This window comes from Convolutriloba macropyga, chromosome 11, assembly GCF_964194025.1.
Source record: "Convolutriloba macropyga chromosome 11, txConMacr16.3, whole genome shotgun sequence".
NCBI classification, from domain to species: Eukaryota; Metazoa; Xenacoelomorpha; order Acoela; family Convolutidae; genus Convolutriloba; species Convolutriloba macropyga.
In genome coordinates this window covers 17,825,724-17,840,534 of record NC_134478.1, presented here as the reverse complement: position 1 = coordinate 17,840,534, position 14,811 = coordinate 17,825,724, and the positions used below count along the sequence as shown (strand labels likewise).

The 14,811-nt window shown below is 34.2% G+C and overlaps 1 protein-coding gene across 1 annotated transcript in view; it reads right to left on the bottom strand.

The window, feature by feature from the left end:
- The window catches only part of LOC142349247 (phospholipid scramblase 1-like), a 31,867-nt gene extending 19,053 nt beyond the window's left edge, over window positions 1-12,814 (bottom strand). The window contains exons 1-3 of the mRNA XM_075400682.1: window positions 12,723-12,814; window positions 8,522-8,564; window positions 7,877-8,066 (exon numbers count right to left, since the gene is read on the bottom strand). Of these exons, the coding sequence (XP_075256797.1) occupies window positions 7,877-8,066; window positions 8,522-8,542 (211 nt within the window). The 5' untranslated portion in view covers window positions 8,543-8,564; window positions 12,723-12,814. The remainder of the gene's footprint in view (window positions 1-7,876; window positions 8,067-8,521; window positions 8,565-12,722) is intronic.
- Between the last annotated feature and the right edge of the window lie 1,997 nt (window positions 12,815-14,811).

Here is a 14,811-nt window from a genome sequence, read left to right as displayed (position 1 = left end):
ACACCGTGTCTGCCGGGAATACAAACAATTCCTGCAAAAGAGAATATCAATTCAACAATGGAAAGAGAGAAAGAAAGTTTTTCCTTAACGCCTATAGAGCTGCCACTGAAGACTGACACAGAAGACAAAAACTTCCAAGAAAATGCAATCTCTACAGCCTCTCACCATTTTTTGATGACAAAAATTGGGTGATTTGAGTTGGAGGACGCCCGGCCAATTCACCATACACAATCGACCAAAGGTTTCCCGTTCTTATTCCAAGGAAATCGCCAATCAATGAAATGCTTATTCGAGAAGCACACGAGAAAAGTCTTCACGAAGGATCTCAACTGACGTTATGCAAGCTTCGACAAACTATACCTGGAGGGCTTTCTGCATTGAACGGTGTGTTATACGGATGAAAACCATGTATCCGTTTTGATGCTAAATTGTTGCAGCCTCATGTGAGAGATCTACCTCGAGAACGAGTAGTACCGTCACTTGCGTTCAATCATTGCAGACTCGAATACTGTGGACCGTTCTATACCAAAAAAAATGAACTCGAATGCTTTTGATAACTTAAGTTGCAATTTTCATTCGCTTCAGTACGAAGGCAGTTCACATAGAGCCAGTTATGTCTCTGTCCAAAGACGACTGTCTTGAAGCCAGAAAAAGATGTGTATCTCTTCGAGGTATTCCCGATGAATATAAACAGCGAAAATTCAACACTTTTATTGGGACCAAGGGAAAATTTGAATTTCGAGAGCCTTAGCTACTCACGAGTTTGAAGAATTGATATCAACGCTCTGCAAGGAGAAGAAAATTGTTTGGCTTATTATTCCGCCGATAACATCAAATTTAGTAGACTTTTGGAGGCCGCTCTCAAATCTGTGAAACGCCACATGTTCCGCTGCCAATGTTGGAACTTTGTGCTGCCCTGCTAGGCGCCGTGCTTTTTGAGGCATTGACGAAAGATCTTATTAGCGACGAACGATTTATAACTCCAAGATTTTGGCGTAGTCAGATTCTATGGTTACAATTGCCTGGCTACAAAATTATTTGAGGCAATGGAAAACATTAGTTGCTAACCGGGCACTAAAATTACAAACAATTATTCCAGCCAGTAGTTGGAAATAAGTTCCTACAGAAAATAATCCAAGTGTTTGTGTTTCAAGAAGATTAGCAGCAGCTGATTTGTTGAACCATAAGCTTTGGTGGAATGAACCAGAGTGGTTGCGGCAACTTGAGAACTCTTGGCTTTCACTTGACATCTTGTCGCCTACAGGAGAAGAGAACAAAAAAGAAGTAAAGGTACAATCTTAAAACGTGAAAATGATTTTATCAAAAGAAGATAATGCTTTTTTATTGATGCTAAATTGGCATTCGTCAATACATAAAGTATAGGTTGGGCCGGGGGCCCGGGGGATCAGCTGTACACCGTGTCTGCTGGGAATACAAACAATTCCTGCAAAAGAGAATATCAATTCAACAATGAAAAGAGAGAAAGAAAGTTTTTCCTTAACGCCTATAGTGCTGCCACTGAAGACAATACTTCCAAGAAAATGCAATCTCTACAGCCTCTCACCATTTTTTGATGACAAAAATCGGGTGATTTGAGTTGGAGGACGCCCGGCCAATTCACCATACACAATCGACCAAAGGTTTCCCGTTCTTATTCCAAGGAAATCGCCAATCACTGAAATGCTTATTCGAGAAGCACACGAGAAAAGTCTTCACGAAGGATCTCAACTGACGTTATGCACGCTTCGACAAACTATACCTGGAGGGCTTTCTGCATTGAACGGTGTGTTATACGGATGTAAACCATGTATCCGTTTTGATGCTAAATTGTTGCAGCCTCATGTGAGAGATCTCCCTCAAGAACGAGTAGTACCGTCACTTGCGTTCAATCATTGCGGACTCGAATACTGTGGACCGTTCTATACAAAAAACATGAACTCAAATGCTTTTGAAAACATACGTTGCAATTTTCATTTGCTTCAGTACGAAGGCAGTTCACATAGAGCCAGTTATGTCTCTGTCCAAAGACGACTGTCTTGAAGCCAGAAAAAGATGTGTATCTCTTCGAGGTACTCCTGATGAATATAAACAGCGAAAACTCAACACTTTTCCTTGGGACCAAGGGAGAATTTGAATTTCGAGAGCCTTAGCTACTCACGAGTTTGAAGAATTGATATCAACGCTCTGCAAGGAGAAGAAAATTACTTGGCTTATTATTCCGCCGATAACATCAAATTTAGTAGACTTTTGGAGGCCGCTCTCAAAACTGTGAAACGCCACATGCTCGGCTGCATTGGAAGAACAAAATTGTTTGTCAAAGACTTCACAAAATTGCTGACACAAAATGAAACTGTCTTAAATTCAAGGCCTATTGCGTCTACTTCGAATGATGCCAATGATGCCTTAGCAGTTACACCAGGACATTTTTTGATAGGACGACCAGTCACAGCATTGCCTGAACCAAAAACAACAAGAAAGGAAACAACTTCATTGACACAACAGAAAAAGAGTATGGACATTTTTTTCAGACACTTTTCGGAGATGTGGTCAACAGAATATTTGTCAAATTTACAACAACGGAAAAAATGGAAAACGGGACAAACAAATAATGAAATCAATGTTGTAGCAATTTTCAAGAAAAAGAAAACACAACCCACTCTGTGGCCGATAAGATTAATAACAAAGTTTTTTGATGAAAATGAGAAAACAGTTCGAGTTGTTGAACTGAAGATATCATCTGGATTAATTATACGACCAGTCAACAAGCTTGTCTTCTAATGGAAGAGGATATTGACAAGCCGTCTTTAAGATCTGACAAAAAATGACACAGATGAAGAATGAACAACAGAGGGCACAGACAAGGAATGACAGCAAGAAAAATTAAATTACAACTGTACCAAAACTGGCAAACAAGAACTTATTGTTTTTGAGAAAGTATCATTAAACTTTTGATGGGTTACTGAGAAATACTATTTAACGCAACTGACCTTTTGCTAAAAAGTCAGTTTTCTTGATACATTAATAAAATTGAACTACTTCAAGAACGCCTGTATGTTACGACTTACAATGAACTTTGATACAAGACCTCGAATGCAATCCTAGCAAGATGGGGAAAACAATGATAATTAACCACGTGCTGAAAGCAAATGTTCATAATTTCAAACGATATTTTTTGGTGTTTTTGAGCTTCAGATTCTTAATTATAAAGCATTATATAACATTTTTAAGCAAGTGATTCAATAATTATTAAACCGCAACAGTGCGCTTTGATTAATGTTTCTTATTGGCTTATATCATTTCTGAGGAATGTCCAGAAAAGCCTTCAACAAAATATATCATATTTATCCCCATGGCAGTAAAAGTAATCTAGCTCAAGAGAGCGAGGCCTTACAAATGAGTTGATTTTCAACAGAAAAGAAGAAAAAAAGATCGGAGATAGTATGATACGATGTCACTTTGGTTTATAATTGTATATTAGAAACGCTGGAAAACAGTTTTTTTCATGACAATTGTGGAACAGTCTTGCCAAAGAATTTGGTCGGGAATAAGGTTTCACAGCAGATTTGAAATCGCGATGCAAAAAAAATTTACTCCCTATTGTGAGTAATATCTGCACCCTATTTCTATACATGTGAAAGAGGACATACAGTGGAATTTTTTTCGTGTAGATTTTCATCAAAATAAGCCAAGATTTTGAGGCGATTATATTTTAGTGATAATTGCGGTCGTTGCGTTTACGAGTTACCAAAACGCTGACATTTTGGGTCTGTAATCAACTATTTTTGTTTTTTTCGCAATTTGTCAAATTATTTTAAAAATCCCTCTACAAAATGAGATCTTTTTCAAAATACAAGGGTAGTGATCTGGTAACCAGTTGCCTACCTAAGGAGAATCTTAGGATATGTTAGAACAAAAACAATTAATTGAACCTATTAGCACGTATTTCATTACAGGCATGCGTAAATTAATTAACAAAAGTTTTTTTCAAAAAGTGTTATTAAGTTTAAATCGCACTGACGTAAAAATAAAATTTTTATATCCAAAAAATCTGTTATTTTATATGCAGTTTGGCCAATTTTCAGTAAATATTTTTCGCAGACCTCAGGACACTTATTTTTCAGTTTGAGGAATTGGTGAATACAAGGAGGTTGAAAAATGTCAGTGAATCTTTTGGAAGATTTTAAATTTTGTAAACTTTTTGAAAAAATCTTGAGCTTGATTACAATGTAAACAAAACGAACGAACTTGACAAGTGTAATTTGGAGTGAAATCGAAATTACGTTTGCTAAACAAACAAATGTGGTACTTGCTTTGCAAAGTAATAAGGTTGTCAGAAAAAAAACAAAGAAGGAAATATGGGGTATATTGTTTGCAGCAAAAGCACTTTGGTTACAGCAGGAAAAAGCAATGAAAAACTTAGAGGAAATCAATGCTAGTTTTGGTCCAAAATTCCTCTCAAAAATACTATGCATTGAATAAAAATGACAGTTTTTTCAACCGCGCTTTGTTAAGGATTAATTGTTTTTTTTCGGGAAAAAAAGTGAAAAAAATAGAAAAACAAATAAAATTTTGCTAATAAAATCCTGTCGGCCAATATTCTGGATTTTTCCACGAAATTTGAAAAGCAATTGCATGCAAGCTTAAGACTCTAACGACAGAGACAGAAAGCAAAATACTAGAAACGAAACAAATGAAAAGTTTTCTGCCAAACTTATAGGGATAATGGAAGCGAACTGTATGTGAAAAATTAGAGGTACCAATTGGTTTTATATTGCAAATTATCAGCAAAAATCCTTTGATAACTGAAAAATGTTTTTAATGATTTATTCAGTCTAATTTTGTTGTTTCCATATGAAAAAAAGAAATGGATTAAAAAACGAAATTGAATTTTGCTTGTCTGTTGATATAGTAGTAAATCTGTATCAAACGTCAGGAGGCAATTGTTCGAAAAACAAATTTGAGTGGCGTTTATGGAGTAATTTTTTAATTGAAGGAGATATTCGGTATAAATTTTAAACGCAAATAAGTGTTGTAGTTATTATATCTAAATTCTGACAGTCAGGTCTAATATGTCAAGTGCAATATGGAAAAGCCAAAGTGTTTTCTTGAAATATAAGCTATAAAAAATTGTCTTTATTAGAAAGTATGTAATCACATTCCATAGAATGTTGCATAAGAAATGATGGAAATTTGGTAAAAACTTAATGTTCCATTTGGATGGAAATAAAGGTTTGCGAGTAAGCTTGGTGTTAAAGATAAGACAAATTTTTGGCTAGAAATCTTCTTGAGAGTATATGACACGTGCAAAGGAACACAAGGGACGTTTGGAAGATTTTTGACAGAGAGAAACCCAATTGTTGAAAATGTAAGGGTTGGGAAAAGTTCCCACTCCCCTCAAATCACTAAAAAGTGAAGCCCTACTTCCTGGGGGCAACTGACTCAAATCCTCACTGGTGGTCTTTTGGACAATTAAGCCTACAAACAGAAAAGCAGCAGGTTTCTGCAGATATCCGAAAGCTGCTCATTGCGCCTTTCTATGACATATGGAAAAAAGTGATGATAGTTTTTTTTTGTTTTCAGGAATGAGGCAACACTTTTACCAGGGCCATAGTGCTTATAGGAAATTTCATGCCAAGGTGAAGATTTTAACCTGGGTAACATTTTATTAAAAATTTTAACGATGAAAATTATCCTAAGAAAGGAAGAGGAACACTTAAGTTTTCCCTAAATTTAAAAGTTTTTTTATAGGGAAGATGTTAAAAAATGTTCAAAAACAGACATTACGGCATCTTAATGTGAAAGAAAAGTTACCCGTTGGATGAATCAGACATATCCATTACTAGGAGAATAAAAACTAGCATGCAGATAAAAACTAGCATGCATGCATACAGACTGTTGAGCGCGAAACATATGTTTTGCTGAGTCATGACGTGAGCAAACGAAGTAAACCACGGAACTCTGGTCATCTTGAAAAAATATTGAAATAAGATAAAATAAAACTTGTGACGAACCTTGTACGCTCATTATTGTACCTATGCGTTATGTTAAAATCTTCTGATCGAAACCACACTGTATATTACACTGAAAAAGATTTGTTGAGAGTGAGTACCCTTAGGTGCAAGAAAATTGATCTGACGGGAAAAAAATTCCACGTCATAGAGTAAAAGATTGATAGACAATGAACGCGCGAGTGGAGCAGTTGTTTCTCAGTGAGAGAAATTTATAGTTGTTTATTCTGTTCTTTAGGTAGAACATAGTTGCTAGTTGCAGTGACTGAAACTGCAGAGTTCATTGAAATTAACGTTTGACAGCAACGAAGCTAGTGAAAAACAGAACGTATTAGAGTTTTTGGGTTAGAAAGTCAAATGAATGAGTTTTGTATACTTGTGGATGGATGGATTGAGCTGGTTTGAATTAGTGTGGAAATTAAGTTAATTTTGAAAGAAAAACTACTTTTGGATTGTTGCAGTTATTCAATTATATGTTTCATGCTATAACCTAATTAGTTGCTGGTAAAACAAATTTTGATTTCCAATTCAATTATCCAGAGTGAATTTTTTGACATTCAGGAGAGCAACTCTTTTCGGGGGACATAACAGAACACTCCTAACAAGTAGAAGAACCACCAAACAAGTCCAGTGGAATTTTGTTTGAAATTTGGGCACTAGCAAGTCACCAGCCTGAAGCCCTTCTGATGGTGAAATTACAAAATTCTACACTTGCTGCCCTGCTCGTCTTCAATAGAACTCTACGATAACAAAACTCTAAGACGATGACAAAAGAATAAAGTCTTGTTGTTGCAAGCAATATACTACCTGAGAAACTGTTACACTCAAAACTATTAGCACAGGTGCTCCCGAGAGCATCATCAATGTTATCGAAAAAGTGAGCACTTAATGTTGTAGTGCAAGACTTAAAATTTTTGCAGTAAAATCATAAATGGAAAGATACACTAATTTTAAGACACAAAAATATCATAAGCAAATTTTTTTCAAATTTCTTCAAATTTCAGCTAATGCATTGTAATTGCAAGGAAATCATGAGTAAAATTTATCGCGGATGAAATTGATCTCACAACGATGATGTCACGAAAGTCTAATCTGTTTATGAAAGTTCTGATTAGATATTCCTTTGCAATTGAACAAAAATAATGAGAGTACGGAAGTCTTATAAAAGGCTATTTTGGTCTGGAGTGGTGTGGTCAAAACTCACTTCGGTCAGGTACAGTCAAGATGGCCGATTTTTTGTGTGAATTCTGCCCGGGTTATTGCAAACTTTTGAAAGCAAAACGCTAAACCGTAGAACAATGGGAACACGCAACCTGCACCAAGTCAAATGAAGTGAGAAGAAGCAAATGGAAACCATGATAGAAAAAGATGGCGGAAAAGGAGAATAGTATGCGACCCCAACCAATACCTTTACCAGAAAGAGACTCAAACATTTACTTATTACTTTTTCTACTCACGTGATGAGTCGGCTTAAAAAGGTGCATCTGTCAGGAACTGTTTTAAAACAAGCCAACGACGTCACTTTACAAACGTTTGTCCCAAATCTTAAACGAACACCCATAACCGAAAAAGCCGAAATATTGTATCATTATCTTTGAACTTACACGAAGTAAAGGCTGAAAAAGAAAGACGAACTTCAGTGATTTTGAATGTTATTCCAGTACTACAAGTACCCGCTCAATTTATGATAATAATGATAATTTGAAAGAAACTAGCGCAACCGACTTCATGAAAACTGCATATCGTAGATTTAACGTCTCGAAGGAGAGTACAACTGAATTCCACCCACCCCCTTCCCAACAATAATTGTCGAATTATATTCCGGGTGGCACAACAAACTTGCCTAATAAAGTACAGATTACACTCACCTTCGACTAACTCAACCTGCTGCTGGACTAGCACTTGGTCCAGTAGAGCCAGATACTCCAAACCTGGAGGTGCTCCAGCGGCAGCCGGGTGGTCAGAGGCAGAGGGGGGCTGGGGAGGGATGTCCACAGTTGTAACAGCCACTTGTGGTGGGGGAGGAGCAGACTGCTTTGAGGCGGAGGTTGCTTCCATCTGAAATTTATCAATCGGGTGTCTTTTTAAGCGGGAACCCATGATGATTGTCCTTCAGGGGAAGATGAGTTATGTTGGTAAAAATACCAGGAAAAATGTCCTTTTTTGCTTTCAAACTGTAGCCATGTTTACATGTGTACACCTTTGTATTTAAGATTATCTGAGTACATTCGATATCAAGAATATGTTACAATATTACTCAATGCTAAATTAATGAAAAAAAAACTATTAGAAAACCTGTTTTTTCCCATTTAATTAGAAGTGACTAAAACAAAGCTCGACATATTCATGTGCAGATTGAGCAAATATTCATTTTGAGTTTCTGAGGGAAATCTCGCTTAATGTCTCATTTTAAATCTGGCCAGGAAAAACTTTCCATAAATTTCAAAGCACCACAAACTGTGCAAAATTTATGTTTTGGGTTCATCAAAACAGCTTAGTTGAATTTAACTTGCCTTATTTTCATCTGAAGTCATCCTTCCTGCTTCCCTCTCTGTTCTAAAAGTGCCACAATTCAGTTCAAACGCATATACAACCAAATAATAGTAGCTAAAATTCTTATATGCAAACGCGGGCAATGTCGGTGCTTTATTATTATCATTTCTTACCATAAATACAGGAAATGGCTTCAATCTTAAAACGTTGGTTGAAAAAATTGTACAAACGGGAATTAGAATTTAAATGTATGAATTCGAAAACAGGTTATGGAAAACAACTGAAACGGAAAAATTGCACATCTATACGTAGAAAAGGGTACAAGTAATGTCAATTAGCAATCAAAACTACAAGTAAATGAAATTTAGAACTAATTCGTACTATTTTCGGTATGCAACGAGAAATTTTGTTTTAACGTTTCAGGTTGGAACAAGCTCTGACCAAAATAAACAGCTAACAGTAAAAAAAGACAAATAGCTGAACTGAACTAGACCCAGAACGGGAATCTGAATATTTATGTGTCAAGATCTTGACATATCCTTTGACGTTGCCATAACTTTACCTTAATATTCTGGCATATATATTAATATTATACCGAACATTATGTGCAAATGCATATTACCGAACCTCCCTGTTTTTTTTTACATGCTCGAAACTTTCGAGATTGACTTAACTTTTCGTGAAATTTGAGATGATAATTGTACAGTTTTGGTCGCTGTTTGTCAGATTTAGCGTTCAGTTAGCGTTTATATAGAACACTGAAGTAAAGTGAGAAAAAATGCGACAACAAATTACATTTTGCGGCGTCATGATCTTTCGAAAATTCCATTTTTTGAGGAACCGTTACCGATCGGTCAGAATTGTCTCAATGATAACTTCAAAGCTTGGATGAAGTTTCGAAATCTCAATTTATAGATCTGGAGCAACAGATAAAAGATTCGTCATATTTTTTCTTCGGAGGTATTTTTGCCCCAAAGTTAATTCTATAATTTGAACGAAAACTTAAATTTTGAGACCGTTTTTGAAGAGCGCGACCAAAGAAATTTCGATGAACGAAATAAAGTTGCTGGATTTGGATTATGACAGGGAAGCGCGGTAATGTGCGTTTGCACATTAAGTTCCGACCCCGCTCATCCACATGAGAACAGATAGAAAACCACAAAAATTTAAGTGTTTTTCAAAAAATGTTATGTATGATCAAAAAAATTGCCTCCAATGCAAATAGTTTAGTATAAAAAAATACCGCATTAGATTGATGAGATCTGTCATTATTAAGAAAGCGAGGCAAGACGAACAACAAAATCAAACAACAACAACAAACATTAATTACATCCAATACGTTATGTCCAATCTTTTAAAAAAAATAACTAACGAAGTCAAGATAGCGTCAGATAAAACTCAAACTAAGCCAAAATAATTTGTACTTCACTAGAAAGATATGAAACCATAAAAAGTCTAGGTTACAATTTGACAAAAAAAGAAAGAAACAACAAAGTTTACAATTTCTATTGTGTTTCTAAAAACAACAAATTTCAAATTAGAAAACCATTAGATATCAACTGAAATCAACCAAACTTTTTGTTATCACCCATTCCTATATATGAGGTCATTAGGACCTGTCGTTCTTCACTTTTCTTGTGGTTACAATAAGAACAATAAAAAGAGAAAACAAAAACAATTCAAAAGAAAAACTAGTGAGAAAACGCTGTCGAAGCGGTAACGCCATTTTCTGCCCATCGAAATGAGTTCCTTTGCAACTTCTTTGAATGGCAATAAAGTGGCATGTGACCTCATTTTAATGAGACTAGGTAACAAAACAACAATAGAGCGAAATAGGGGTAAAAATAAGAAATATTTTTGTGTTTTTCGAAAACAATTAATTTCAAAGTCATGAAAACAATTTGATACAAAACGAAAATTTTGAATAGGTTTAATTGTTGTCCGGAAGAAGCCCTTGAGAATTTTAATTGTTCACATTATTTTTTAACTTTTACAAAAAGAAAAACGTCAAATACTGACAAAATCAAAAAAAATTATTTACTTTTTTTTTGCAAAACCCGTGTCGAAGCCAGTACTGTCATAGCGAACTTCTTTAAACCTTTAGATTTTGTACACTTGTGTTTTTTCTCAACGCCAATTATGTCATAGTTAATCTTTAATTAACGAGACTAGGTAACAAGGACAAACAAAGAAGAACAAAATTCTATGTTAGGAATCGCTTTTTTTTTCAAACAATTGTTTTCAAAGTCATTAAATCCATCAACTATCTACTCCAATCAGAATGTAGGCTTATTTTGTTCTCCTTGAAAAGCCATGAGACCTGTTATTCACCAGGAAAAAATTATACAACAAGAAATCAAATTTGAAACGGCAGCTATTGACAAAGTAAAAAAAAAACTCAATTAGTTGCATCGTGAAAGTGGTGTCGGAGCCGTTAAAACCATAATCTCTAACTTTAAAGATTTTAATTTTTTCGATTTTGTTTTATTTTGAACACCAGTAGTGAGTTTTGTAAACTGTCAAATGTCAAAAGTTAAAAAAACGAGAAAACTCATGAAAAATGAGCAAAAGCCTAAAAGTAAAAAAAACTCGTCTAATCGGGTAGTATCAAGGCCAGAAAATCATAACTGAACGCGTAACACTGCAGTAGGGAATAATTTTTATTTCAGTAGAAGTAAGAAGCATTTTTTGCTGACACTAGTCTACAAGTTGACCAAATCAAGAGAAAAATGGTGGCGAAGATCAAAAAGCCCTTGTTTATTTAAAAAACAGAAAATTTAAAAGTCAAAAAGACCACACTCTTTTGAGTAAAAAACTAGATAATTTTTCTTGGATTTGCTTAGGGACCAAATTCGACCTCTCACCAGTGAGCTTTGGTATGAATTGCTCTTTTCTTTAACTAATAAAAATAGATTGATTTTTTAAATATTTTTGGATTGTAACAGTCCAAGATTGGAGCAAAACTAGCCTTGCTGTTGCTGTTCGTCTACTAGGACCACTTAACGGTTTCGAAAGTTATTGGTATAGATAATTCGTTAGAAAGAAAAAAATCGAAAATAAATGCTGCGTTTTTGATAATCATCGAGATGAGTTAGCAAAAAACGGCCAGACGTTAATTCCAGAGAACTCTCAAGGGACTTGGAAGTAGGAATAGCCTCCTTGGAGTTTACAAAAATGTTAGTGGTTTATGGGAGTGTACTTCCGGCAAATTTAATCAAATTTGACCAAAGAAGCTTATTTAGTGCAATTTTTGATGAAAAAGTCTGAATTTTGAAACATTTACGCAAACTTTTAGCCAAAAATGAATCAAAATAGTCAATAATTTTTTATCTTTGAAAATGAAGTCAACAACACTGCTGTTAACAATTTTAACATGTTTTGACAAAATTGACTAAATTTTCGATAAAAATTCCGGAAAATGTGAATAAAAAACGCAAATCAATCTCAATATTCACAAAATTTAAAGCTCGATAAATCGCTCTAGAAAACGAAATTCAAAAAATCTTTTTAATTCCATATTCTACGCTGGATAGGCTTTTTAATGATACCACTCACAACTTACTACGATGAATATATCGAATTTTTTCATCTTTCAAAATGAAGTCAACAACACTACTGTTAACAATTTTAACATGTTTTGACAAAATTGACTAAATTTTCGATAAAAATTCCGGAAAAAATGAATAAAAAAACGCAAATCAATCTCAATATTCACAAAAATTTAAAGCTCGATAAATCGCGCTAGAAAACGAAATTCAAAAACCCTTTTTAATTCCATATTCTACGCTGGATATGCTTTTTAATGATACCACTCACAACTTTCTACGATGAATAGATCGAATTTTTTTTTGTCTTTGAAAATGAAGTCAACAACACTACTGTTAACAATTTTAACATGTTTTGACAAAATTGAGTAAATTTTCGATAAAAATTCCGGAAAATGTGAATAAAAAAACGCAAATCAATCTCAATATTCACAAAATTTTAAAGCTCGATAAATCGCTCTAGAAAACGAAATTCAAAAAACTTTTTAATTCCATATTCTACGCTGGATAGGCTTTTTAATGATACCACTCACAACTCTCTACGACGAATATATCGATCGGCCAAAAATGTCAGAACAAAGAAAACAGTCGAGTATATAGTTCCTCCCCCCTCAAGAGGGGTCGGAACAATTATAAATGCAGTGAAAAGTCTCAGCACAGTAAAGAAATTACTTACAGGATCTAACAAATATAACGTGTGTTATTTTTTGTTGGAAATGACAGTAACGATTAGCCGTCAAGTTTTACGCCTAAAACTCTTTACGTGCTGCGTGGGATTTCCGAAATTAATTTGATAGTGATAAAATATGGAAATTTCGCGCGCAATTAAATTGCTTCTGCGTGTCCACATTTGTTTAATTAATTCGCTTTTTTTCTGTTCTATTCAATTTTAATTTCTTGCTAATGAAAAAAAATTCACTATCCTTATAATATTTGCCTCTACCATTTTCAGAACAGGCTGAATTATTTTTAAAAAGAATGTTTTTATAGAGGTTATGTGAATGTTATAGGAAATTTTGATATTATTTGCTATTATTTGATTTTTATTGAAGTTTAATTCTGGAACGCTTGTTGCAAAATACTTGTTGCAAAAGGGGCATCCTCTAAAACCTAGCTACAGGAAAAGAAATGAGGAGTACAAATAATTTTTTTCAATTTATATGCAGTTTTAAGCAATTTAATTAATGAAATTTCTTCGTTTTCAAGGAAATGCTGAATTACAAGTCAATCAAAAAAAAAAAATAAAAAGCAACCTAAATGACTTGTCTGAAACAAAATTATTGAGGTAATTTTGTTCTCGCTGGGCCAAAGTCATAAAAATGTTCTGAATTTCACAAAAGACAGGATTCGAAAAAAATTATAAATATAATATAAATCAGTCTCCATTTTAATGCAGGGAATAAACTCAATGACTAATGTTGAGGGCACTTTCTATATATGAATGTTATATTGAACTACCAAGCTCCTAAGATCTTATCAAAAATGCGATTTATTGAGCAATGATTTTTATAATTTTGAGAGTGTAAGCCCGTTCTATAAATGTCTTCAAGTCAACTATGTCAATATGAACGTGTTAATTAACTTTCATGGGAGGGAGCATATCTCAACATCATTAAGCGAACTTTCTGATTTTCTGAACAATAATTTGATTAGCATTTAGGCCGTTTTTGGACACTCAAGTATATGTCGCTGCTAAAAAAAGTGTCGGTGATTTAAAACTTTTATTATTATTGAGACTCTATCTAACACCATAAAATTTGACCCTAAAAAAACAGTCAAATATTTTGCTTAAATGATTTCGGTTTCAGACCCTAATTTTTTACTGCTTGGTTAATGAATTTTTTACGCAAGCGAGAACATATGTTTCAGGCTAGCAAAATTTCGTAGCTGAGCCAACGCCTAATTTTTCGTGAAAATTTATTTTTAGATGGTTTAGCTAAAGGCAGAGAAGAAATAAAGGTACAGATTTTCCTTCAGGGCAACCAAAACAGTTTTGTCTGATCTGATCGCATGGCTTAAATTCTCCATAATATTTCTTAGGACTTTTCTTTAATGACTTTGAGCCGACAAAACAAATTAAAACTTTTATTACTTTATTTTGATTCTGATTCTTTGCTGGACGAAGAACAAATTTGCGACAAACAGTTATTTTGGGCATAAAACTCCAGGAGGAGAAAACATTCATGACTTGTAAACCTTTTAGATTGCTTAATGTGTCAAGAAAAATAACATTTTTCTACAAATCTTTGCCCAGTTGGTTTCAATCTATATATGAAGTACTCTTACGTCATATTTGAAAATTTACGGTGCAGTTGAAAATGGAATTTTTTTGTGTCAAAAAAATAATTGACGTTTTAAAAGTTTTGAGTGCTGGGTTTTTTATGCTGTTTTTTTTTGCTGTAACAATTGAATATTATGAATGATACAGTTAACGAAAAGTACACTGACGTTCTCAACACAAAACAAATCTTATCTTGGTTCGTTTCTCTTTCAAAAGTTTTTCTCACTCTAATGCAATTTAATGAACCAGTGCATGGGATTTGAAAACGGTCAAATGTCTCTTACAAACAGCAGTGAAAAAATCAATTTAATTTTTCATAATCGGAAAAATCTTTTATATTGTTCACGATTCTGTAATCCTCTTGTATTAATTCATAGGATCAATTAAAAATGAGTGCAATGGAGTGACTGCATCCAAAAAACCACCAAGGGCAGTGACGTAATTCTCAGAAATGCAAAAACTCTAACTGGAATAGTTTTTCACA